This window comes from Megalobrama amblycephala, linkage group LG17 (assembly GCF_018812025.1).
Source record: "Megalobrama amblycephala isolate DHTTF-2021 linkage group LG17, ASM1881202v1, whole genome shotgun sequence".
Taxonomy (NCBI): domain Eukaryota; kingdom Metazoa; phylum Chordata; class Actinopteri; order Cypriniformes; family Xenocyprididae; genus Megalobrama; species Megalobrama amblycephala.
In genome coordinates, this window is record NC_063060.1 from 39,070,189 (window position 1) to 39,093,518 (window position 23,330).

General features: G+C 38.7%; 5 gene segments (V, D, J or C); all 5 read left to right on the forward strand.

Annotated features, from left to right (window-relative positions):
- Positions 1 to 600: 600 nt before the first annotated feature.
- On the forward strand, positions 601 to 7,483 carry LOC125251699. The segment is given in 2 exon segments: positions 601 to 760; positions 6,809 to 7,483. Coding segments are annotated over 2 exon segments (360 nt in total).
- Positions 7,484 to 10,896: 3,413 nt separating this feature from the next.
- Positions 10,897 to 11,684, forward strand: LOC125251701. The segment is given in 2 exon segments: positions 10,897 to 11,175; positions 11,257 to 11,684. Coding segments are annotated over 2 exon segments (357 nt in total).
- A 540-nt stretch (positions 11,685 to 12,224) lies between these two features.
- On the forward strand, positions 12,225 to 12,611 carry LOC125251907. The segment is given in 1 exon segment: positions 12,225 to 12,611. A coding segment is annotated over 1 exon segment (387 nt).
- A 1,008-nt stretch (positions 12,612 to 13,619) lies between these two features.
- LOC125251782 lies at positions 13,620 to 14,871 on the forward strand. The segment is given in 2 exon segments: positions 13,620 to 14,150; positions 14,329 to 14,871. Coding segments are annotated over 2 exon segments (357 nt in total).
- Positions 14,872 to 22,199: 7,328 nt separating this feature from the next.
- On the forward strand, positions 22,200 to 23,203 carry LOC125251815. The segment is given in 2 exon segments: positions 22,200 to 22,591; positions 22,784 to 23,203. Coding segments are annotated over 2 exon segments (351 nt in total).
- The last annotated feature ends 127 nt before the right edge of the window (positions 23,204 to 23,330 follow it).

Genomic DNA, 23,330 nt, shown 5'->3' on the forward strand with positions numbered 1-23,330 from the left:
AAATTAAACTGAAACAATAAAAACATAAATATGAATAACACTTTCTGGCAGAGGATTCTTATATTAAACAGTAAATGGGACATTGTAAAAAATGTATATACTTTTAATGAAATATATTAATTAGATAGTAAATTCTCATCATGAACATATCCATGAAGCTAAGCAGGGTTGAGCTTGTCCATACCTGGATGGGAGACCTCCTGGGAAAACTATATTGCTGGAAGAGATGTTAGTGAAACCAGCAGGGGGCGTCACCCTGTTCTGCGTGGGGTCCTAAAACCCCAGTATAGTGACAAGGACATGATACTGTAAATAAGCACTGGCCTTCAGATGAGATGTTAAATCAAAGTCCTGTGAATCTGTGTATGAATTCTTCACATATGTATATATATATATATATATATATATATATATATATATATATATATACTCACCAACATGAATGTTACTCTTTGTCTGCCTCTGTATGACTTCCTTCTGAGCGACCAGAAACACTTTATCATCACATTATTCTCTCTTTTAAATCGTGTGCTTCACATTTCACTGACCACACCCACAGTATTAGTACACAACAGAACTTCAGTCGGTGCCTTCATTTACTCCTGATTAATATACTGGATATGACCACAGTTTCATTCACATTAAGGCAATATTCAGGTACAGTTTTCTAATAAATCCAACTGTATTATAAACACAATCTACCTCTGGACTGCCAACATGGAGAGACATATGCTGCTCATGATTCTCATTGTAGTTACAGGTAAGTAAATAAGCTGGACAAACAACATCCCATTTTTATATGGAAGCAATCATCACATGATATTTTTTGTTGTTGTTCTTTAATATTTATCTATTTTAATATGGAAAGAACACATTTGTACATTTTATTAAAACAATCCTACTTAGAGATTATACAAATCATGATGTATATATAAAAAAAAAATCTTTAATTTCAGGTGGATTTGCTGACAGAATTGGACCAGGAGAAGGAAATACTAATATAATGAAGGGAGAAGGAGAGTCTGTGACACTGAGATGTTCATATGATGCAAGTAGCAATTATGTTTGGCTTTACTGGTACAGACAGTATCCAAAAGGAGAACCAGAATATTTACTGTATAAAGGTGCTCGAGAATACAGCTCTGATACATATTCTAATATAGCAGACCGTCGGTTTCGGTCAACAACATCCCAGTCATCCACTGAACTCATTATTGATAAAGCAGCTCTGTCAGATTCAGCTCTCTATTATTGTGCTCTAAGAGTTGTAGCCCAGTGATACAAAATGCCTGAGAAGCTTTACAAAAACTCAAATACACAATGTGCTTTAAACAGTCTTTAATCTAACAGCATCAAACCACAATTTATTATTTTTTTGTAAACCACAGCTCTGGAAATACCACTGTGGCAACACCTGTGAATATGGGAGATTATGAAAGGTTATATATGGGGCATGTGAAACTATCATTAAGCATTTGTTTTTCTAAATATCTTATTTAAAAATGACTCTAAATTCAGAAATCATTCAGTAAACAAAGGGAATGAAATTTGTTAAAATAAAAATTGAACAAAAACAAACATTCAATCAAGAAAACGTACTCGGTTACTAACGTAACCTCGGTTCCCTGAGATATGGAACGAGTACTGCGTATGGGGGAAAAGTCTGCCTTTTTCCCCGCTACTGAAGTCTTTTCAATAACGCAGTGTAACTGCACCATCATTGGTTCACTCATAGACAAGTTGTTGAACCAATGGTGGCGCGGCTCAGCTGCGCGGTCTATGGGAAGAGAGCACGCGAACATTCCCGCCAAAAGGGGCGGGGTAATGTGCTATATAAGCGAGCGTTTCGCCATCAGGCCATATCGACTGAAGCGACGACCTAAGCCGCAGCCTCGTGGCACGGCAAGTAACGCAGTACTCGTTCCATATCTCAGGGAACTGAGGTTATGTTAGTAACCGAGTACGTTCCCTTTCGATATTTCACTCATACTGCGTATGGGGGAACGAATTCAACCGCGCCGTGCCACGGCTGGGGAACGACAGAGCTTGACCGGACGCCATAAGGGGGGACCAAAGACAAGTGAAGGCCGAAGCCGCCGTTACCCTGTTACATTACGAAGGAGAGAACTCCTGGGTTTGTGCAAAAAGCGGAACACCTTGAGGGCCACGAATTTACACTGAAAGGACCCGAGCATGTAAGGTCGGAACGTCCAACTGGTAGAATCTGACAAAAGTGGAAGGCGAAGACCAGCCGGCCGCTTCACAAATGTGTTTGATTGGGACTCCACTGGACCAGGCCCACGATGAAGCCATGCCTCTAGTGGAATGGGCCCTAACTCCGATGGGGCAAGTAGCGCCCACAGAGGAGTATGAAAGAGCTATAGCGTCAACGATCCATCGTGATAGACGTTGTTTCGAGACCGCGGACCCTTTGGTGCGGCCACCAAAACAAACGAATAGCTGATCAGACTGCTGGAAAGGCTGTGATCGCTCGATGTAGACGCGTAAAGCCCTAACGGGGCATAAAGATTCCAGCTCTTGCTCGTCCGATGAACGGGGAAGCGCAGAGAGTGAAATCACTTGTGCTCTGAACAGCGTTGAGAGCACTTTGGGAACGTAGCCAACCTTTGGTTTCAGAACGACCATGGAGTCGTTTGGACCGAACTCAAGGCATGCAGGGCTCACCGAGAGTGCCTGCAGATCGCCAACCCGCTTTACTGATGCCAAAGCAAGTAGTAAGGCGGTTTTGAGCGTTAAGGGTCTGAGGCCCGCTAGACGCAGTGGCTCAAAAGGAGGACCTTTAAGAGCTCTGAGGACCACAGAGAGGTCCCAGGGGGGAACAGTGAGGGGACGAGGAGGATGCAATCGCCTAGAGCCCCTCAGGAACTTAATGACCAAATCGTTCCACCCCACTGATTGTCCAGCGATGGGCAAGTGAAACGCGGCAATGGCTGCTACGTAGACCTTAAGCATAGAGGGGGCTCGCCCCAACTCCAGATGCTCCTGGAGGAAGGTCAGAATGGAAGAAACATCACATTCTTCTGGGTCTATGTTGCGTGTGGAACACCAGCCAACAAAGACCGACCAGTTCTGGGCATAGAGGCGTCTTGTAGACGGGGCTCTCGCCTGTGAAATGGTATCTAGCACTTCCCTCGGAAGGTCAGGTGGTTCCCGTCGAGAATCCACAGATGTAGAGCCCAAAGCTCCGGCTGCGGGTGCCAGATTGTTCTGTTCGCCTGAGAGAGGAGGTCCCGTCTCAGGGGGATTGGCCATGGGGCTTTTGTGGAAAGCCGGAACAGCTCCGAGGTCCAAATCTGGCTCCTCCAGAGTGGGGCCACTAACAGAACTCTGTGCTCGTCCTCTTTGATTCGCCTGATAACCTGAGGGATCAGGGCGATCGGAGGAAAGGCATAAAGAAGAGTATTGGGCCATGTGTGGGCCAATGCATCGTCCTCCTTCGAATAATAGTTTGGGCAATTAGAGTTGTCTTCTGAGGCGAAGAGGTCCACCTCCGCTCTCCCGAAGAGCTCCCATATAGTGAGAACCGTCTGGGGGTGGAGCATCCACCCATCTGAGGGGACATTGTTTCGAGACAGCATATCTGCTCCCAGATTGTTCTTCCCGGGTATATGAGTCGCTCTGAGCGACCGAACCCTTGGGGATGCCCATTCCAGAAGGCGTTTTGCCAGATCGCATAGGCGGCTGGACGAAAGACCCCCCAGGTGATTTATATAGGAGACCACTGTCATACTGTCCGACTGGACTAAGACGTGGCGATCCGTCAGATAAGCCCGGAAGGCATGGAGGGCTCGTGCCACTGCCAGCATTTCGAGGCAGTTGATATGTAGGTGGCTTTCCTCGTGTGTCCACGAGCCGAAGACCGGACTGCCCTCGCACAGAGCGCCCCAACCCGAGTTGGACGTGTCTGTCAAAAGTACCGTCCTTCGTGACACCGCCTGAAGGGGTACTCCAAGTGTGAACCAAGTGGGGTTCATCCAGGGTTTCAGGGCTGCCAGACAGGCCTGATTGACCTTGAGGCACAGGCGACCGTGATGCCAAGCGTAGGGAGGTACCCGAACCTTCAACCAGTACTGCAGAGGCCGCATGCGAAGTAGGCCAAGCTGGAGAACTGGGGAGGCGGAAGCCATGAGCCCTAGCAACCTCTGGAACAGCTTCACAGGGAGGTAGGCTTTGTTCTTGACGGAGGCCGCGAGCTGCTGAATGGCCAGAGTGCGTTCTGGCGAGATTACTGCCGTCATATGGACAGAGTCGAAAACTGCGCCCAGGAACGAGATACGTTGAGTGGGAAGCAGTGAGCTCTTGGCTGGGTTGACCCTGAGACCCACGCACTGTAAGTGGCTGAGAAGCACGGATCTGTGGTGCTCTAGTTCTGTGCGCGAGCTGGCTAGAATGAGCCAGTCGTCGAGGTAGTTTAAAACGCGTATTCCCATTTGTCTCAGAGGGGAAAGAGCCGTGTTCATGCACTTCGTAAAAGTGCAAGGAGCCAGGGAGAGCCCGAAGGGGAGGACCGTATATTGGTAAGCCACACCCTCGAACGCGAATCTCAAGAATCGCCTGTGATGGGGGGCTATCTGGATGTGAAAGTAAGCGTCCTTCAGATCCAGTGAACAGAACCAGTCCTCGTGGCAAATCTGCGCGAGGATCTGCTTCAGCATCAGGACTTTGAACTTTCGCTTCATGAGGGAAAGGTTCAGTAACCTGAGGTCCAGAATGGGTCTGAGACCGCCGTCTTTCTTCGGCACCAAGAAATAACGGCTGTAGAAGCCCGACTCGCTCTCTGGGAAGGGGACTATTTCTATAGCCCCTTTTCTCAAAAGAGTTAAAACCTCGGTTCGGAGGACATGTGCGTCGTCCGCTTGCACCGAAGTCTGAATGACCCCGCCAAACCGTGGAGGTCTTCTGGCAAATTGGAGCGAGTAGCCCTGGCTTATGACCTTCAGAATCCAGTCTGACACGCCGGGGATGGTTTTCCAAGCCTCGGCCCGGGTGGCGAGAGGAAGAATAATATCGGATGACGGCCCGCTTAGAAGGGAAGAGGAAATTTGCTCTTTTGTGGAGTGTTTAAAAAATGGGTCGCCGTGAAAATGGCGGTTGGTAAGGGCGCAACACATGTGGGCCCTATTACAGCAGGTTGTGTTCCTCCCGCGCCCAGATATAAACGAGGCAGAGGGGAGTTTGCACGAGAGAGCTTTTGGGGCGGTCCGGCCGCGGCGAGATTTGCCCCAATCCTCTTCCTTCTCAGATCAGGATGACTTTGGAGTCACAGGGTCCAGCACAATCCTGGGCTGGGGTCCCTGGCGTCTGGGGAAGGAGGAGCGCTTAGGAAGCAGAGAGGGCAGGCTTGGTCTGCTGAGCCGGCACAGGCCTAGGGCGGCTAGAAGCAGACGTGGAGCTGGAGCGTTTTGGCAAGAAGTGCCTCATTGCCTGAGAGGACTTCTGCGCCACAGTAAAACGCTCCGTGAAACCCTCCACCGCGGGTCCAAAGAGTCCTGACGGGGACACGGGGGCATCCAAGAAGGCCGTCTTGTCCTGTTCCTTGATCTCCGTCAGATTCAGCCACAAGTGGCATTCCAGCACAACAAGGCTGGCCATTGACCTGCCAATGGCCTGGGCCGTGGCCTTCGTGGCCCGCAGGGCTAAGTCGGTAGCGCTGCGGAGGTCCTTGAAGGCAAGCGCATCAATGCCGGACTCATCCAGTGAGCGGAGGAGTTTGGCCTGGAAGACCTGGAAGATGGCCATGGAGTGAAGTGCTGAAGCGGCTTGGCCCGCTGAGGCGTACGCTCTTCCTGCCAGGGCAGAGGTGGTCCTGCAGGGTTTGGACGGGAGGGCTCTCTTGGCTTTCCATCCCATAGCCGCGGGAGGGCAGAGATGAGCGGCCACTGCTTCGTCCAGGGGCGGCAGGTGATCGTATCCTTTTTCCTCCGAGCCGTCCACGGCGGTGAGGGCTGAGCGATGGGTCGTGTGTAGGCGGGCAGAGTAGGGGGCGCGCCACAACTTTGTCAGCTCCTCGTGGACTTCAGGGAAGAACAGGGCGGAGCGCTGGCGAGGGGCCTGGCGGCGGCCTGGAAGAAACCACTCGTCCAAGCGGCTCCGCGATGGCTCCTCTGGCGGGGCCCAGTCGAGGTCCAATTCCTCCACGGCTTTGGACAGGACACGGAACAACTCGGCGTCCATGCCCGTGCCGTGCTCAATAGGCTCATGTTCATAAAAAATACATTTATTCTGCAGTAGTTCTCTGTTCATTATCTTCTATAGATGGAGAGGATCTGCAGTCGTCATGTATAATGGGAAGAGGAGGAGTTTAACACAGACATTAGCACACAAATCTACTATAGTAACAGCTGGTCTTTGTTCATCTTGTTCCTGACAGTTTGTTGAGTGAACATGTTCATCTATATTATGATACTGATGTCATCAACTGAAAGTATAATATTGCATATTTTAGAAAAATATCACATTAAGGAAATACAATATTTTTTTCCCCAAATTTAAAAATCTAACAACACAAATATCAAAAAAGACACAACAGCTACTGATAATAGTGGAATTGTCAAGTAACATAATGTTAATGTAAGCTGGCTTTACTGGTACACTGAAAAATATATTTTTACTCATTTGAATTAAGTTTTTATTACCCCATTAGCAGGTGTTTTTTTCTTGTTACTTAAACTTGCTGAATTTTGATAAATCATTCAGAAAAGTTTTATTGAAACATTCCTACTGCTCAGAGATTACAGATCATGAGAATATATATGTGTATTTATTTATTTATTTATTTATTTTTCAGGTGGATTTGCTGACAGAATTGGACCAGGAGAAGGAAATACTAATATAATGAAGGGAGAAGGAGAGTCTGTGACACTGAGATGTTCATATGATACAAGCAGCAATGATGTTTGGCTTTACTGGTACAGACAGTATCCTAAAGGAGAACCTCAGTATTTACTGCTCAAAGGTGCTCGATCACAGAGTGGTGGTCAGGATATATCAGACCGTCGGTTTCACTCAACAACATCCCAGTCATCCACTGAACTCATTATTGATAAAGCAGCTCTGTCAGATTCAGCTCTCTATTATTGTGCTCTAAGAGTTTTAGCCCAGTGATACAAAATGCCTGAGAAGCTTTACAAAAACTCAAATACACAATGTGCTTTAAACAGTCTTTAATCTAACAGCATCAAACCACAATTTATTATTTTTTTGTAAACTACAGCTCTGGAAATACCACTGAGGCAACACCTGTGAATATGGGAGATTATGAAAGGTTATATATGGAGCATGTGAAACTATCATTAAGCATTTGTTTTTCTAAATATTTAAAAAAGACTCTGCATTCAAAAATCATTCAGTAAACAAAGGGAATGGGATTTGTTAAACTAAAAATTGAACAAAAACTATAGATGGAGAGGATCTGCAGTCGTCATGTATAACAGGAAGAGGAGGAGTTTAACACAGACATTAGTGCACAAATCTACTGTAGTAACAATCCAGCAGCTGACTAATGACTTATGCTGAATTTCTCTCAGAATACAATGTACCAGTTACTCCCAAAGAATTTGCCATAGTTATGGGAGCGATACCAACAGGAATCTGTATGCTTTTTAAGAATTATACTCACTCTACTACTATATACACTACTTTCCCTGAACCAATAGATACTCTTATAGGTAAAATATGTTTTTCAGGAAAAAAAGATAGAAACAAGAAAGTTAGATCACTGTTTCTTGAAAATATTATCTCGATATCTCCTGCAATCTTTTATTGGAATAATTTATTTAAAAATTTAAATTGGAAAAAGATTTGGTCTTTACAACAAAAATATTTTCTTACCAATAAAGTAAAAGAAGTGTCTTTTAAAATAATAAATAAATTTTACCCTGCTAAATATTTTATGATCAAATATAAAAACAATATTGATACAAGGTGCTCATTTTGCCAAGTTCACACAGAAACTGTCTATCATCTATTTTGGTCATGTTTATATACAGAACAACTATGGAAAGATATTGAAACATTTATTAAAGTTAATATCCAACAAGATATATCTGTAACTTTTAAAAATATTATTTTTGGCCACTTTGATTCTGATTCTAATAAAAACAAAGCTTGTTTTGTTATAAATTTAATTTATTTTCTTTGCAAATTCTATATCCATAAATGTAAATTCTCTAACAACAAACCAATTTTTCTTGTTTTTTTGAAAGAATTTAAAATGTACCTTAACACTATTTCATCCTCTGTGAATAAGAACGCAAGAAGAACAACCTCAATTTGTAATGACTTTAATTTGAATACTCTAATTGAAATGTAAATTAATCTTACCCTCTTTTTTTCTTTTTCTTTCCTCTTTTTTCTGTTTGCAAATGTCATTTTTTTTTTGTTCTGTATGTTCAGATGACATTGTATATAATGTTGATACGTGTTGTATACCATATACATAAATGTATATCATTAATGTCATCTTATAATGTTTGCAATAAAAAAAAAAAAAAAAAAAAAAAAAAAAAAAAAAAAAAAAAAAACAATCCAGCAGCTGGTCTTTGTTTAGTTTGTTCCTGACAGTTTGTTGAGTGAACATGTTCATCTATATTATGATACTGATGTCATCAACTGAAGGTATAATATTGCAATATTTTTGAAAAATATAAGGAAATACAATGAAACGCATCATTTAAATTTAATTGTGCTCTTTTTAATGATTTTTTTCCCCAAATTTAAAAATCTAACAACACAAATATCAAAAAAGACACAACAGTTACTGATACTAGTGCAATTGTCAAGTAACATAATGTTAATGTAAGCTGGCTTTACACTGCAAAACATAAATTTCTTATTCAGTATTTTTGTTTTGTTTTCCAGTCCAAATATCTAAACATTTTTATACCAAAACATTTACTTGAGAAGCAGAATGACTTAAGGAATAAAGTTTTTTGAAAACATTTGTCAAATTTAATTGAGTTTATGCTTAAAACAAGAAAAAATACCTGCCAGACAGATAAGAAAAATATACTTTTTACTCATTTGAATTAAGTTCATTTTTATTACTCCATTAGCAGGTGTTTTTTCTTGTTTTAAAATTAAACTCGCTGAATTTTGATAACAGGAAATCCAGTGCATGCTGTACAAAAAGTGTTTAACTGGGAGAAAGAAAGTGAGGTGGGGTTGAGGTTTTATGTATGGTGAAAAATCAAACAGATAATTAAGATAAATCAGCCTATACTTATGAAGTACTTATATTAAATCCTGTCATACAGTAGTTAAAATATTCTGTGGCTGAAAGAGGAAGAAAGATTGTACAGACTAGTTACATAAGGACATAAAACTTAAGTGTTTTGTGCATATGTGTGAACACAACACTAAAATGTCTGTATATAAAAACAAATGTCAATAAAAGCAGAACACAGACAGCACATTTTAAAGCACACTTTAAAGCAAATGGACAAAACATGCTGTTCTGAGGTCTAACATTAGGGGGCAACATAAGCTTACAAGCTATGCTTTATTCACATTAGACAACCACCTGATGTCTAAATAAAACACTGCTCACCATTTGATTTTAAAGGGTTAGTTCACACAAAAATTGAAAATTCTGTACTTAATTACTCACCCTCATGTCGTTCCACACTTGTAAAACACAAATTAAAGGGGTGGTTGATTTCACTTTTTTAACTTTAGTTAGTGTGTAATGTTGCTGTTTGAGCATAAACAACATCTGCAAAGTTATAACGCTCAAAGTACAAAGCAAAGGGAGATATTTACTTTCAAATGAATCACATTTTAAGGACTACAAAAAATGTCTGGTATAGGGACTACAATGAGCTTCTTCCTGGGTTAAAGACATCACAAACCCTAAAATGTACATAAACCCTTCCCCAGAGAACACATAAGAAAGTGGTGAGACCATGTTATTGCAATACAGTACATAACAGAAATGCAATAGCATGTCATAAAAGCAAGATTACAACATAAGTGATAACCGTAATTAAACCAAACTACCCTCTCTATCTTCATGCAACATATTCTCTGGCTCTGTAGGCATCTTACACCAGTTCCTACACGAGCGATTTATAGATGACAGAATATGCTAATCAATGACTTTAAGATAGTTAACTCCACATCAGCTACATAAAGTCATCAACTAACCTTTCAAAAACGTCCTGTTGCATTCTACATGTTGTCACTTCTTCTTGAGTCTCTCCATCATTGTCGGACGCCGGTTTGAACATAAAAGGCTAAACAGTTTCTGACATTTTCAGTGAGTCTGCGTGAGCTAATCAGCGCTGCTAACAGTGCTATGTGCTAACAGGAGCTCTTGAAACTCCGCCCTCTTCTTGGGAGCAGCAGCTCATTTGCATTTAAAGGAACACACAAAAACAAAAACGTTTTTTTGCTCACCCTCAAAAAGTGACATATTTAACATGTAATAAAAATGATATGTGGAGTATTTTGAGCTAAAGCTTCGCATACATGCTCTGGGGACATCAGAGACTTATTTTACATCTTGCAAAAGTGGCATTATATGACCCCTTTAAGATATTTTGATGAAACCTGAGAGATCTCTGACTCCTCCATAGACAGCAATTTAACCACCAGTTTTATGGTCCAGAAAGGTATTAAATATTTTTAAATTATTTTAAAATACATTGTTAAAGTAGTCAACGTGACTGCAGTGGTTCAACCTTAATTTTATGAAGCGATGAAAATACTTTTGTGCGCAAAAACAAAACAAAAATAATGACTTTATTCAACAATATCTTCTCTTCTGTGTAATTCTCCTGTTTAAGAGCAGCTTTTTTAAGTTTTAAGTTAGAACGCCAGCTCAGTATTGGCCGACGCTGTTCACATGAGCAGAACGACACATACATGTGATGCTGATGCAGGAGCCGGCCAATAATGAGTCGCCGTTCTGATGTAGACCCTGGAAGCCACACCCACATTATTAAAACACAACAGAACTTTATTCAGTCTCATCGGATTCATTCATGCATCAGCAGGACTTCATTTGTTTTATAAAGCCACATTCAGCATAATTCATTACTTAAATCAGCAGTCAATAAATCAACGAAGAAAATATAACAAATCAATTTAATAGTAAACACTCTGTTAAGATGGAGGAGAGGCAAATTCTGCTCATGATGCTCGTCACAGTTTCAGGTAAAGTAAATACAGTATATAGCAAAACAACTAAAATCCTTATTAGATCATGATATATTATAATATGATTGATTGTTTCAGGTGGATTTGCAGATAAAATTGGACCAAAAGATGGAAATACTAATGTAATCAAAGAAGAAGGAGAGTCTGTGACACTGAGCTGCACATATGAAACTAACAGCAATAATATTTGGCTCTACTGGTACAGACAATATCCAAAAGGAGAACCTCAGTATTTACTGCTCAAAGGTGCTCGATCAGAGAGTTATGAGAATATACCAGACCGTCGGTTTCAGTCAAAAACATCCCAATCATCCACTGAACTCACTATTAACAGTGTGACTCTGTCAGATTCAGCTCTTTATTATTGTGCTCTTGAAGTAGCCCAGTGATACAAAATGCCTGAGAAGCTTTACAAAAACTCATACAAAATTAATGCTTTGAAGTCTTTAATCAATCTGTATCATGTTACTGTAAACCACAAACAGAGAATGTGGTAACAGCTGTGAATTTGGGAGGTTACATAAGGGCATGTGAATAAAATTCAGCATCTCTTCATGGTTCTCACATTACTGCTTAACCCTATGTTTTCTCTTTCTCATGTCAAGGATCATTTTTGATCTTTTAAAGGTGTCTTTTGTGAATGTTATCACACTAGTCCAAACTAAAGATAATAAAAGGGGAGCAAATAAAACTGAAACAATAAAAACATGTCATAAATATGAAGAACACTTTCTGGCTTTGAATGTACAGAATGTACATATAAAATGCTTCATTTGTTCATTCATTAAAGTGTCAGATAGAGATGATCTGTTTCATAAAAAAAAAAACACTGTAGCTTTAAGAGGAGGTGCTAAAGCTGGAGACTCCTTCTGCTAGATGATGAATGAATGTTTATCTCAGGAACATTGTGATGCAGATGAACTGAAACATCATCCTGAAAAATGATGCTTTGTTTTTTGCTTTTGCTTTCTTCTCTTGCTTGTAAGTATTTCATTTTAACCTTTAATATTTGTCTTAATCTGGTTATTTCTTTATGAAATTAAAAAATGAAGGTAATCTCATCTGCAGGTGTGAGTTTTGGGAATGTCATCACACCAGCTGAAACTCATATGTTTGGGACAGAAGGAGACATTGTAAGTCTCCCCTGTAGCTACTCCTCAGCAAGCAGCCTGTTTTGGTATCGCCAATATCCCGGATCGGCTCCTGAATTTCTTTTCAGTATTCTTCATGCCACTGGGGAAGTTTTACAAAAATCTAATATTGTGGATCAAGATCCTCGATTCTCTGCCAAACTGAATGAAGAGAAAACCCATGTGTATCTGGAGATCTCCTCTGCTGAAGTGACAGACTCAGTGATGTTCTACTGTGCTCTGGAGCCCACAGTCACAGGAAAACACACTACACTGTACAAAAACACGCTGTCTTGTGTTTAAGCAGAAGGGGGCAGTATAATATCACAAGTGAAGATTTCTCTGCCATTACACTCCTGCCTAGTTTGTTTGAAACACTTTTTCTCTCCTCACCTCTCACCCTTTTAAGGCCTACTGTTTGGAAGGCAGGTCTGAAAATCTTTTAAAGACCCTATTTTTTGACTTTTCAACAAGAATAGCATGCATGAGTATGAAACATTTTGTGTGGCATTTTGAGTGAAATTATGTTCCAAATTGAGGGAATAAGTCGGAGGGGGATTTGTTTTTGTAATTTTTTATATATATATATATATATATATATATATATATATATATATATATATATATATATATATATATATATATATATAGATTACCAATTTAATTTAGTAGGAAATGGAAAATGGAAAATGGAAATGCAAGTTTTCTTCACTATTCTGAATGAAGTGTCTTCTCAAACAAGAAAAAATTTAGAATGCACTTGTTTTGTACTTAACTTCTCACACAACCAAATTAATCAAGAGTTATATTTTGTATTAAAGAGAATTATATTAATATTTTGTAGAAAGAGTCTTTTTTTGTGTGTGTGTAAAGAACAATACCATGTTAAGATCATGATGTTGCTAAAGTTATCTGTACTGTTAACCTATCAGAACCTGTGGAAATGAGATCAACTGATTATCCGTCTGACTATAAGTAGTGTTTCTGTATCTTAAGTTAGTTTGAGGCTGGATCATCTTACTAATTTTTTTCTATGGCCTATGGAGAACTTTCAGTCTTCAGTAACACTCTGTTAACTGACTGAACTTCAACTTTGACTCCTGGTCTTTATTGAACATACTGGTCTCTTTATGTGGTCCAACGGTAATTCCCCAGTCCATCAGAAATTGTGATCTCATGTGAGAGACAGGTCGTCCTGCACTCACGCCGGTAAGCATGTCATTAGAAAAGAAAATAGATGTTGTTGCAAGAGGGAGGGGAAGTAATTCTAATTAAAGATTACATAAAAATTAGAAAAAAAAATTAGTCAATTTTGGTTTTATGGTGACTTTAAAGCATATAGCTGCACATATAGGTGCTTCTCTGTCTTAAAGTTAACATGTGCTCTTGGCTCATCAAGCCTTGTCTGAAATAGTTTTCTATTCTGAAGACTTCTGATACTCAGTCCTTCAGCACAAATACTGTATTCTACTGTACAACAGGCTCCAGCACACCTCAGTCTATTTCAATACCTCACCAACATGAATGTTACTCTTTGTCTGCCTCTGTATGACTTCCTTCTGAGCGACCAGAAACACTTTATCATCACATTATTCTCTCTTTTAAATCGTGTGCTTCACATTTCACTGACCACACCCACAGTATTAGTACACAACAGAACTTCAGTCGGTGCGTTCATTTACTCCTGATTAATATACTGGATATGACCACAGTTTCATTCACATTAAGGCAATATTCAGGTACAGTTTTCTAATAAATCCAACTGTATTATAAACACAATCTACCTCTGGACTGCCAACATGGAGAGACATATGCTGCTCGTGATTCTCATTGTAGTTACAGGTAAGTAAATAAACTGGACAAACAACATCCCATTTTTATATGAAAGCAATCATCACGATGTTTTTTGTTTAATATTTATTTATTTTAATATAGCAAGGACACATTTGTATATTTTATTAAAACAATCCTACTTAGATTATACAAATTATGATGTATATAAAAATGTATTTCATTTCAGGTGGATTTGCTGACAGAATTGGACCAGGAGAAGGAAATACTAATATAATGAAGGGAGAAGGAGAGTCTGTGACACTGAGCTGTTCATATGATACAAGCAGCAATAATGTTTGGCTTTACTGGTTCAGACAGTATCCTAAAGGAGAACCTCAGTATTTACTGCTCAAAGGTGCTCGATTACAGAGTTATGAGAATATACCAGACCGTCGGTTTCGCTCAACAACATCCCAGTCATCCACTGAACTCATTATTGATAAAGCAGCTCTGTCAGATTCAGCTCTCTATTATTGTGCTCTAAGAGTTTTAGCCCAGTGATACAAAATGCCTGAGAGGCTTTACAAAAACTCAAATACACAATGTGCTTTAAACAGTCTTTAATCTAACAGCATCAAACCACAATTTATTATTTTTTTGTAAACTACAGCTCTGGAAATACCACTGAGGCAACACCTGTGAATATGGGAGATTATGAAAGGTTATATATGGGGCATGTGAAACTATCATTAAGCATTTGTTTTTCTAAATATGTTATTTAAAAATGACTCTAAATTCAGATATCATTCAATAAACAAAGGGAATGGGATTTGTTAAACTAAAAATTGAACAAAAACTAACATACAAACAAGAAAACATAAAAATACATTTATTCTGCAGTAGTTCTCTGTTCATTATCTTCTATAGATGGAGAGGATCTGCAGTCGTCATGTATAACAGGAAGAGGAGGAGTTTAACACAGACATTAGAGCACAAATCTACTGTAGTAACAATCCAGCAGCTGGTCTTTGTTCAGCTTGTTCCTGACAGTTTGTTGAGTGAACATGTTCATCTATTATTATACTAATGTCATCTACTGAAAGTATAATATTGCATATTTTAGAAAAATATTACATTAAGGAAATTAATTAAGAAAAATTTAAATTTAATTGTGCTCCTTTGAATGATTTTTTGTTCCAAGTTTATAAAAGTTTCATATATCAGAGATGTGTGTATCATGATTGTGTGCTAAACTTAATGGCACTTTAATCTGCAGGTTCCAGATCCACAGAAGTCATCACTCCAAAAAGCAACAGAGTATTTGCACTTGACGGTGACAATGTGACGCTCTCTTGTAACTACAGCGGTTCTGTTCGTGGTGTTCACTGGTATCGCCAATACGCAGGTTCACCACCACAGTTCCTCATCCTGGAAGATTCAGGAGTAACTACTCCAGCTGATCCACCTGTTCCAAGAATAACCATCAATCACAGAAAAGAGCAAAATCATCTGGATCTGATCATCTCCTCTGCTGCAGTATCAGACTCTGCTCTGTATTACTGTGCTCTGAGGCCCACAGTCACAGGAAACACTGTAACATAAAACAAAAAGTATATTTCACCATCCAGATGAATGTGTAGTTTCTCTGAATTGTTTTTGTGACCTGGAACATGGATGAATTAAAGTTGATGCAAAAACAAACCAGTGTATGTGTATTTAGTGAGTGATGTTCACTAACCACACCCACTCAAATACTCTTTAGAACTTTAGAACTCGTTCAAACTGCAGTGTCAGTGAAATGTATCTTCTTCATTCACATGAGATACAGGGATTCCCTGAAGTCCTTCATTGTAGTGTCTCTTGTCCCTGCGAACATGATTAGGCTTAAAACAAAATAAATCACTCGGAATATTAACATGGACAGATGCCAATTGCTGATTCTCATGACAGGTAATTTTTTAGAGTGTCTTTATATATACAGTACATACACTATTGTTAAAAAGTTTGGGGTCAGTGAGAATTTTTAAAGAATAAAAGAATAATACTTTTATTCAGGAAGCATACATAAATCTAATCAAAAGCAACAGTGAAGACATTTGTAATGTTACAAAATATTTCTATTTCAAATAAATGCTTTTTCTTGAGCACCAAATCAGCATGAATGATTTCTGAAGGATCATAACACTGAAGACTGTTGAAATAAATAGTAATTTTAATCTATGATGAGCTCTTGGTGAGCACAAATTCTTGCTGACCCCAGACTTTTGAATGATAGTGCATATAAATTATTTAATTAGTGTTTTTTCAGGGTTATTTCTATTATTGTTCTAAAGCACAAATTTTCTTGTAGGTGTGTTTGCTGACAACATTGTGCCAAAAAAAGAAGGTACAAATAAAACCAGGAGAGAAGGAGAGTCTGTGACGCTGAGCTGCACATATGAAAGCAGCAATAATGTTTACCTTTACTGGTACAGACAGTATCCTAATAGTGAACCGACGTATTTGCTGTTTAAAGGCACTCGCTCGTCTGATGAAGGGAGTGTATCAGACAGTCGTTATAAGTTAACTAAATCTCCTACATCCACTTCACTCACCATTAACCATGTGAATCTGTCAGATTCAGCTCTCTATTACTGTGCTCTTAAAAAGCAGAAGCCCAGTGATACAAAGTCCACAGACGCTTTACAAAAACACACACATAAATAGTGTGTCAGTTATCCACCACATCTATGTGGTGGATAACTGATGTGATAACACCTGCTGCAGAAGAAGAAAAAGAAAAAAACAGTCAAATGCATCTCTTTTGTTGGTTAGGTCCAACTCTTCAGGTTTCCTCAACCTTGTTGTTGTTGTGAACTTATAGCAATAACAAAACTGTATGGTGCCAAAAAATGTTTCTTTAGTGGCATCTACAACTAACTGAATTTCTGTCTCAGAGTAAAAAAATAAGAAAATAAAATCGCTGTCCAAAGCCACGCCTCCTCCAAAACACATGAACGCTCACAGACCAGCAAGAAGACCAGAGACAACTTATTGGATTACATCATGTGTCATTCACTGGTCAGATGTATTCTTTTATTAGAGTAAAAAATTAAAAAGCAGTTTAAAATAAAAATAAATAAATAATAAAGTTACAATTATGAGAATTAAATTCACAATTAACTGTTTATATTTAGACATGGGCTTCCATAAATCATCAACTCTTGAATCACATGCAGGTAATTTTTAAAAGCATAAAACCTTTAAAAATTGGGCGGTCAGTAAGCTTTTTTGAAAGAAATGAAAACTTTTATTCAACAAAGAAGCATTAAATTGGTCAAAAGTGACAGTAAAGACATTTATAATCTTGCAAAATATTTCTATTTCAAATAAACTGTTTATATTTAGAAATGGGTTTCCATACATTGCAGTTTATGAACTGCAGATTTAAGGGGAGGGACTAGCTAGCTAGAGAGAGAAACGAATGCTTTCTTCAGTAACAGTGACAGGTGTTGCAGAATAACTCTTGTATCGTCCTGAAAAATGATGCTGTTTGTTTTTATTTTGCTCTTTTCCCTCGCAGGTATGAATTCTGTTCCAGTCTGTCAGGATTTTTGTTTATTACTTGCTTGTCCCTTTTTTCCCCTTTTAAGTTTAACATGTTCATTTTTTTTTTAATTAGCTACATTTTTCTTTTTCTTTCTGCAGGTGATATTTTTGGGAATGTCATCACGCCGCTTCAAACTAAAGTATATAGAACAGAAAAGGACATTATATCCCTGTCGTGCAACTACTCCTCTGCAGTGAGTCTATACTGGTATCGCCAATATCCAAGATCGGCACCTGAATTTCTCTTCGTTATTCATCATGCTACTGGGAAAGTTTTACACGAGTCTGAAGTCATTGATTTAGATCCTCGATTCTCTGGAACACTGAATAAGGAGAAACTCCATACGTATCTCGAAATCTCTTCTGCCAAAGTGACAGACTCAGCGATGTACTACTGTGCCCTGGAGCCCACAGTGACAGGAAAACAAACTTCACTGTACAAAAACCACCAGCTCAATTCACTAAAACACTACAGTATTCATTGTGCTTCTCTCTCTAGTCAGCAGCGGTCGGACCTGCTTGAAGCTGGTGGTCAGAAACTTTCTCCACTGCTTTCTAACAGTGAAATCCTAAAAACATAAACTATGCCCAACTCCAAAATCCTAATTTAACCTAATTAAAGGTACCCTAGATTCAAAAATTAAATTTACATCGGCATAGTTAAATAACAAGAGTTCAGTACATGGAAAAGACATACAGTGCAGTGATGCGCGGGTCAATGTATAAACAACCCGCACCCGACCGACGTTTTCAACTAACCCGCCCGCAACTCGGACCGCAAAAAAAAAGGAAAATATTGTACCCGACCCCGCTTCCTGACCCGCATTTTTTTAAAAGTAGTAAATGCTCATTGTAGCGTCATTGGGCCATAGACGCCCCCTCCCATACGCCCCCCATCAGCCTCCCTGGCCAATAATATCCATTAATCCAGCCTGTGGAGGAGAGAAATGTTTCAGGACCTGACGTGGTGCGCTCAGAGGTGCAGCGGCGAGAGCAGGCAGTTCTTGAGGCGGCCCATCATTTTCCATTTCAGCTGTCTAGATGCATATTATTGATGAATGCGATGTTTATGTTTCGACCCTGCTTGAAGAATTAATCAGCAGGTCAACTGAGAGAAGGCCCTCTTTTGGAAAAGTGTGAAAGCCCTTAGGAGCACAAACTGTTCTTTTTCTGAATGTTGTATGATATAGCCTAGTGTTATGTAATAAAGGCTTGATTTATTCATTTATTTCGTTTCATTTTCTTAACAATTAAGATGCTGCATGTGTTTATCCAGTCTAATCGAAGTGTGCGTCTCTCCCCCGACTTTCCCAACAAAAATCCCGCCCCCTCTCAGAAAATACATAAAACTGACATTACTGAGCTATATGCGTTTAAAAGTAGCCTATTAAAATGGTACAATGGCATTGCTCAGTTCAACGTGTTGGGAAATCGGGCATTTTGTCCCGCGTCAGCATTTATTCAAAAGTTAATAACGCTCAACATTCAAATGGTAAATAAGGATTTCCCACTTGTATTAGCAGGCTTAGGCTATTTCGCCACGTGAATGCCCAATTGAAGCTCTCACAAACACAAAATGCAGTGATAGAATATGTTAATTAAGTAGCCTATTTATTAACGCATTTTAGACGAACAAAAACAGGTAGGCTAAGCCAAAGACTGAGGCTACAATATCCATAAATAAATGTTCACAAATACCCATGAAAGTAAAACTGAAACCTTTAGTAAGTAAAACTGAAAATTACAAAGGTTTAATTGGCATCTTTATTTCAAACGACCCGACCGACCGCGACCCGAATATCATTAAAAATATTTTTGGATGACTCGTAACCGCGGGTGACCGCGGGTGACCGCAGGCACCCGCTCATTTTGGATCAACCCGCGCATCATTGATACAGTGAGTCTCAAACTCCATTGTTTCCTCCTTCTTATATAAATCTCATTTGTTTAAACCTCCGAAGAACAGGCGAATCTCAACATAACACCGACTGTTACGTAACAGTCGGGGTGTACGCCCCAATATTTGCATAATGCCAGCCCATGTTTAAGGGATTACACAAGCCAGTAATGTCTGGATCTGTGCACAGATGAAGCATCAGACTAGGTAAGCAAGCAAGAACAACAGTGAAAAATGGCAGATGGAGCAATAATAACTGACATAATCCATGATATCATGATATTTTTACTGATATTTGTAAACTGTCTTTCTAAATGTTTCGTTAGCGTGTTGCTAATGTACTGTTAAATGTGGTTAAAGTTACCATCGTTTCTTACTGTATTCATGGAGACGAGCCGTCGCTATTTTCATTTTTAAACACTTGAAGTCTGTAAAATGCATAAACACAACTTCATTCTTTATAAATCTCTCCAACAATGTAGCATTAGCCGTTAGCCACAGAGCATATAGCCTCAAATTCACTCAGAATAAAACGTTAACAACAATAAATACTTTACTCACATAATTCGAAGCATGAATGCAGCATGCATGACGAACATCTTGTAAAGATCCATTTGAGGGTTATATTAGCTGTGTGAACTTTGTAAATGCGCTGTAATATAGTCCAGAGCTCGTTTGGCAGGGAGCGTGAGCATTTAAAGGGGCGGCGTCGAGTGTAAATCAGTGCATTGTTAATGATGCCCCAAAATAGGCAGTTTAAAAAATTAATTTAAAAAAATCTATGGGGTATTTTGAGCTGAAACTTCACAGACACATTCAGGAGACACCTTAGATTTATATTACATCTTGTGAAAAAGCATTCTTGGGCACCTTTAAGAAAACAAAAGTGAGAGTAGTAACACTAGCAGTAGTCAGTGAGATTAGATTGCCATCTGGTGGGCTTGTAAAATAGAAGCTGTTAGCGATTCACTTATTTATTTATTTATTTATTTATTCTTTGTTTAATCTTTAAAAGCTGTTTCTAATTTCAAAATTAGTCAAATTGATTTCCAGCTGGTGAATATCAAATGTTATATAGGCTAAACAGTGTATCTTTTATTGTTTTAGTTAATTGAGGTATAGAACATTGGGTCATACTTTAAATTAGTGTCCAGTTCTCACTATTAACTACAACTTAAGACTCAATTAACTTCTATTTACTGTTTATTAATAGTTAGTAAAGTAGTTGTTAAGTTTAGGTATTAGGTAAGATTAAGGGATGTAGAACATAATTATGAAGAATAAGGCATTAATATGTGCTTTTTATGCATTATAGTAATAGCCATATGCATGCAAATAAGCTACTAGTTAATAGTGAGAATTCCACCCTAAACTAAAGTGTTACTGAATATTGATTCATCAATAACCTTTTGTCATCTAACTAAACCAATATGCCAATTTCTGTTGGATCTGAAGAGTTGTTCTGGTGCAACTGCAAGGAAAAAGCATATAAAGAACATATCAAACACAAAATCAGCAACACTTGAATGGAGCTTTTGTTTAATTTCTCAATTGCTTAAGTTGTTTTGTGTTTAAAATTTCTGTAATTTATTAAAGAATTATGTCAAGAGGCGGAGCTTAACACAGGTCTGTCAAACACAGACTAGTTCAGCATCACAGATCACTGAGAGAAGCAGGAACCTGTTCATCATGTTCACTTGTGCACTTATATTGCTGACTTTAACTCAAGGTAAAACCTTACTTGTGCTGTATAATTACCTCACACAATATTATAATTTTAAATATGCTCCTTTTACACCTTTTTTATGTAGGTATTAGAGCTAAAGAGGTCATCACTCCATACAGTGATGCAGCATTTGCCACTGAGACCAAGAGTGTGAAACTCTCTTGTAACTACAGCAGTTCTGTTGAAAGTCTTCACTGGTATCGACAATATGCAGGTTCATCACCACAGTTCCTCATACTGGATTATTCAGGATACGTTACTCAAGCTACTCCTCCAGTTCCTGGAATATCCATCAGTCATAGAAAAGAAGACAAAAGTGTGGATCTGATCATCTCCTCTGCTGCAGTATCAGACTCTGCTCTGTATTACTGTGCTCTGAGGCCCACAGTCACAGGAAACACAAGAACACTGTACAAAAACCTGAAAAAATATAAAGTCACAAACTTGCAATGATGTCTAGCCATCAAACACAAGAAGGCATGCATTTAGAATATATAATTGTGCTATCGAATTACTATTTGATTATTAATTTATTCTGAACTTTGTATTCAAAAATATGCCAAATTCAGATGTACACTGTTGAATAAAATGCATTGGTAATGTTCATGAATTTTAAAACGAAATGATTAAACAAGATTACTTTAAAATTGCTAGTGATGGAAAAATCACAATTTATTCTGAAACAAACTGTCATGCTTTTCTTTCACAGTCTTCCCCATGAAAGGCAATATAATGTAAACCTGGGAAAACATTTATGAAATTCTGAAACAAAAGTTACCAATTATCAGAAATTAATGTCCACTATTTAGTAGGAGAAAATTCGCAATTATATAGTCTCCAATATGAATGCATCAGTTTTGTGATACATGTAAATGTTTGTGATCTGCCACTAGGGGGTGAAGTTACAACAAAAACTATAAATGCAAATGAGTGAATGACTATTTACTTTTGAAAAGCTAATGATATCTTTCTCTACACACAGAATAAAGAGGGCAGAATAATCAAAGATATCAAACACAAAGAGACTCTGAGCTATATATAAGAGATCAAGTGCAACAGATCAATAAAAAATCCTATTAATTGACAGTTATCTCAGTTTTAATGTGACAAGACAGAAGGTGGTTTAAATATGAGAAACTCAAACCACACCCACATTTACAGACAATATACTGTAGCTGCACAAACCACTCTCCATTACATTCATACATTTACCTTTCAAATTAAAATCATAAAGCATATAGTTTATTAGAAAATTTCCCACCATGGAGAGATGTATTCTGCTTCTTATAACAGTATCAGGTAAAGTGCACTTCATTTATCAGCACTAGACTAAATATATTGAGGATTCAAAGTGTTTTTTATGCACATACTTATTCATGCTGACATATTTTGTTACTTTTTTATGTTGTTTATTCTTAGCACTGTTACTGTAACAACAGAAAGGACGGGGTTAAATTAACATTTTATTAAATATAATTAATTCTCTTGCAGGTGTATTTGCTGACAGCATTAAACCAAAAGACAAGGAAAATATAATCAGGACAGAAGGAGAGTCTGTGACACTGAGCTGTACATATGATACAAGCAGCAATAATGTTATCCTTTACTGGTACAGACAGTATCCAAACAGAGAACCTCAGTATTTACTGAGGAAAGGTGTTGGATCATGGAGCCATATTGAGGATATACCAGATCCTCACTTTCAGTCGACTACACCCCAATCATCCACTGAACTCATTATTAACAGTGTGACTCTGTCAGATTCAGCTCTATATTATTGTGCTCTAAGAGCTGGAGCCCAGTGATACAAAGTCTATGTGAAGCTGTACAAAAACTGAAATTCATTTTTCACTTTGATCTCAAGCCACATCAAACCCACAATCTATAATTCACATAATATAATTGTGGAAACACCTGTGTGTGGTTAGAGGAAATTTAGTTCAAGTTATAAAGGGAAATTAGAGAAAAATGAAAAGAGATCAAAATAAAAGATACATACACTCTAAAAAATGTAATACAGTTGGGTTGAAAATGGACA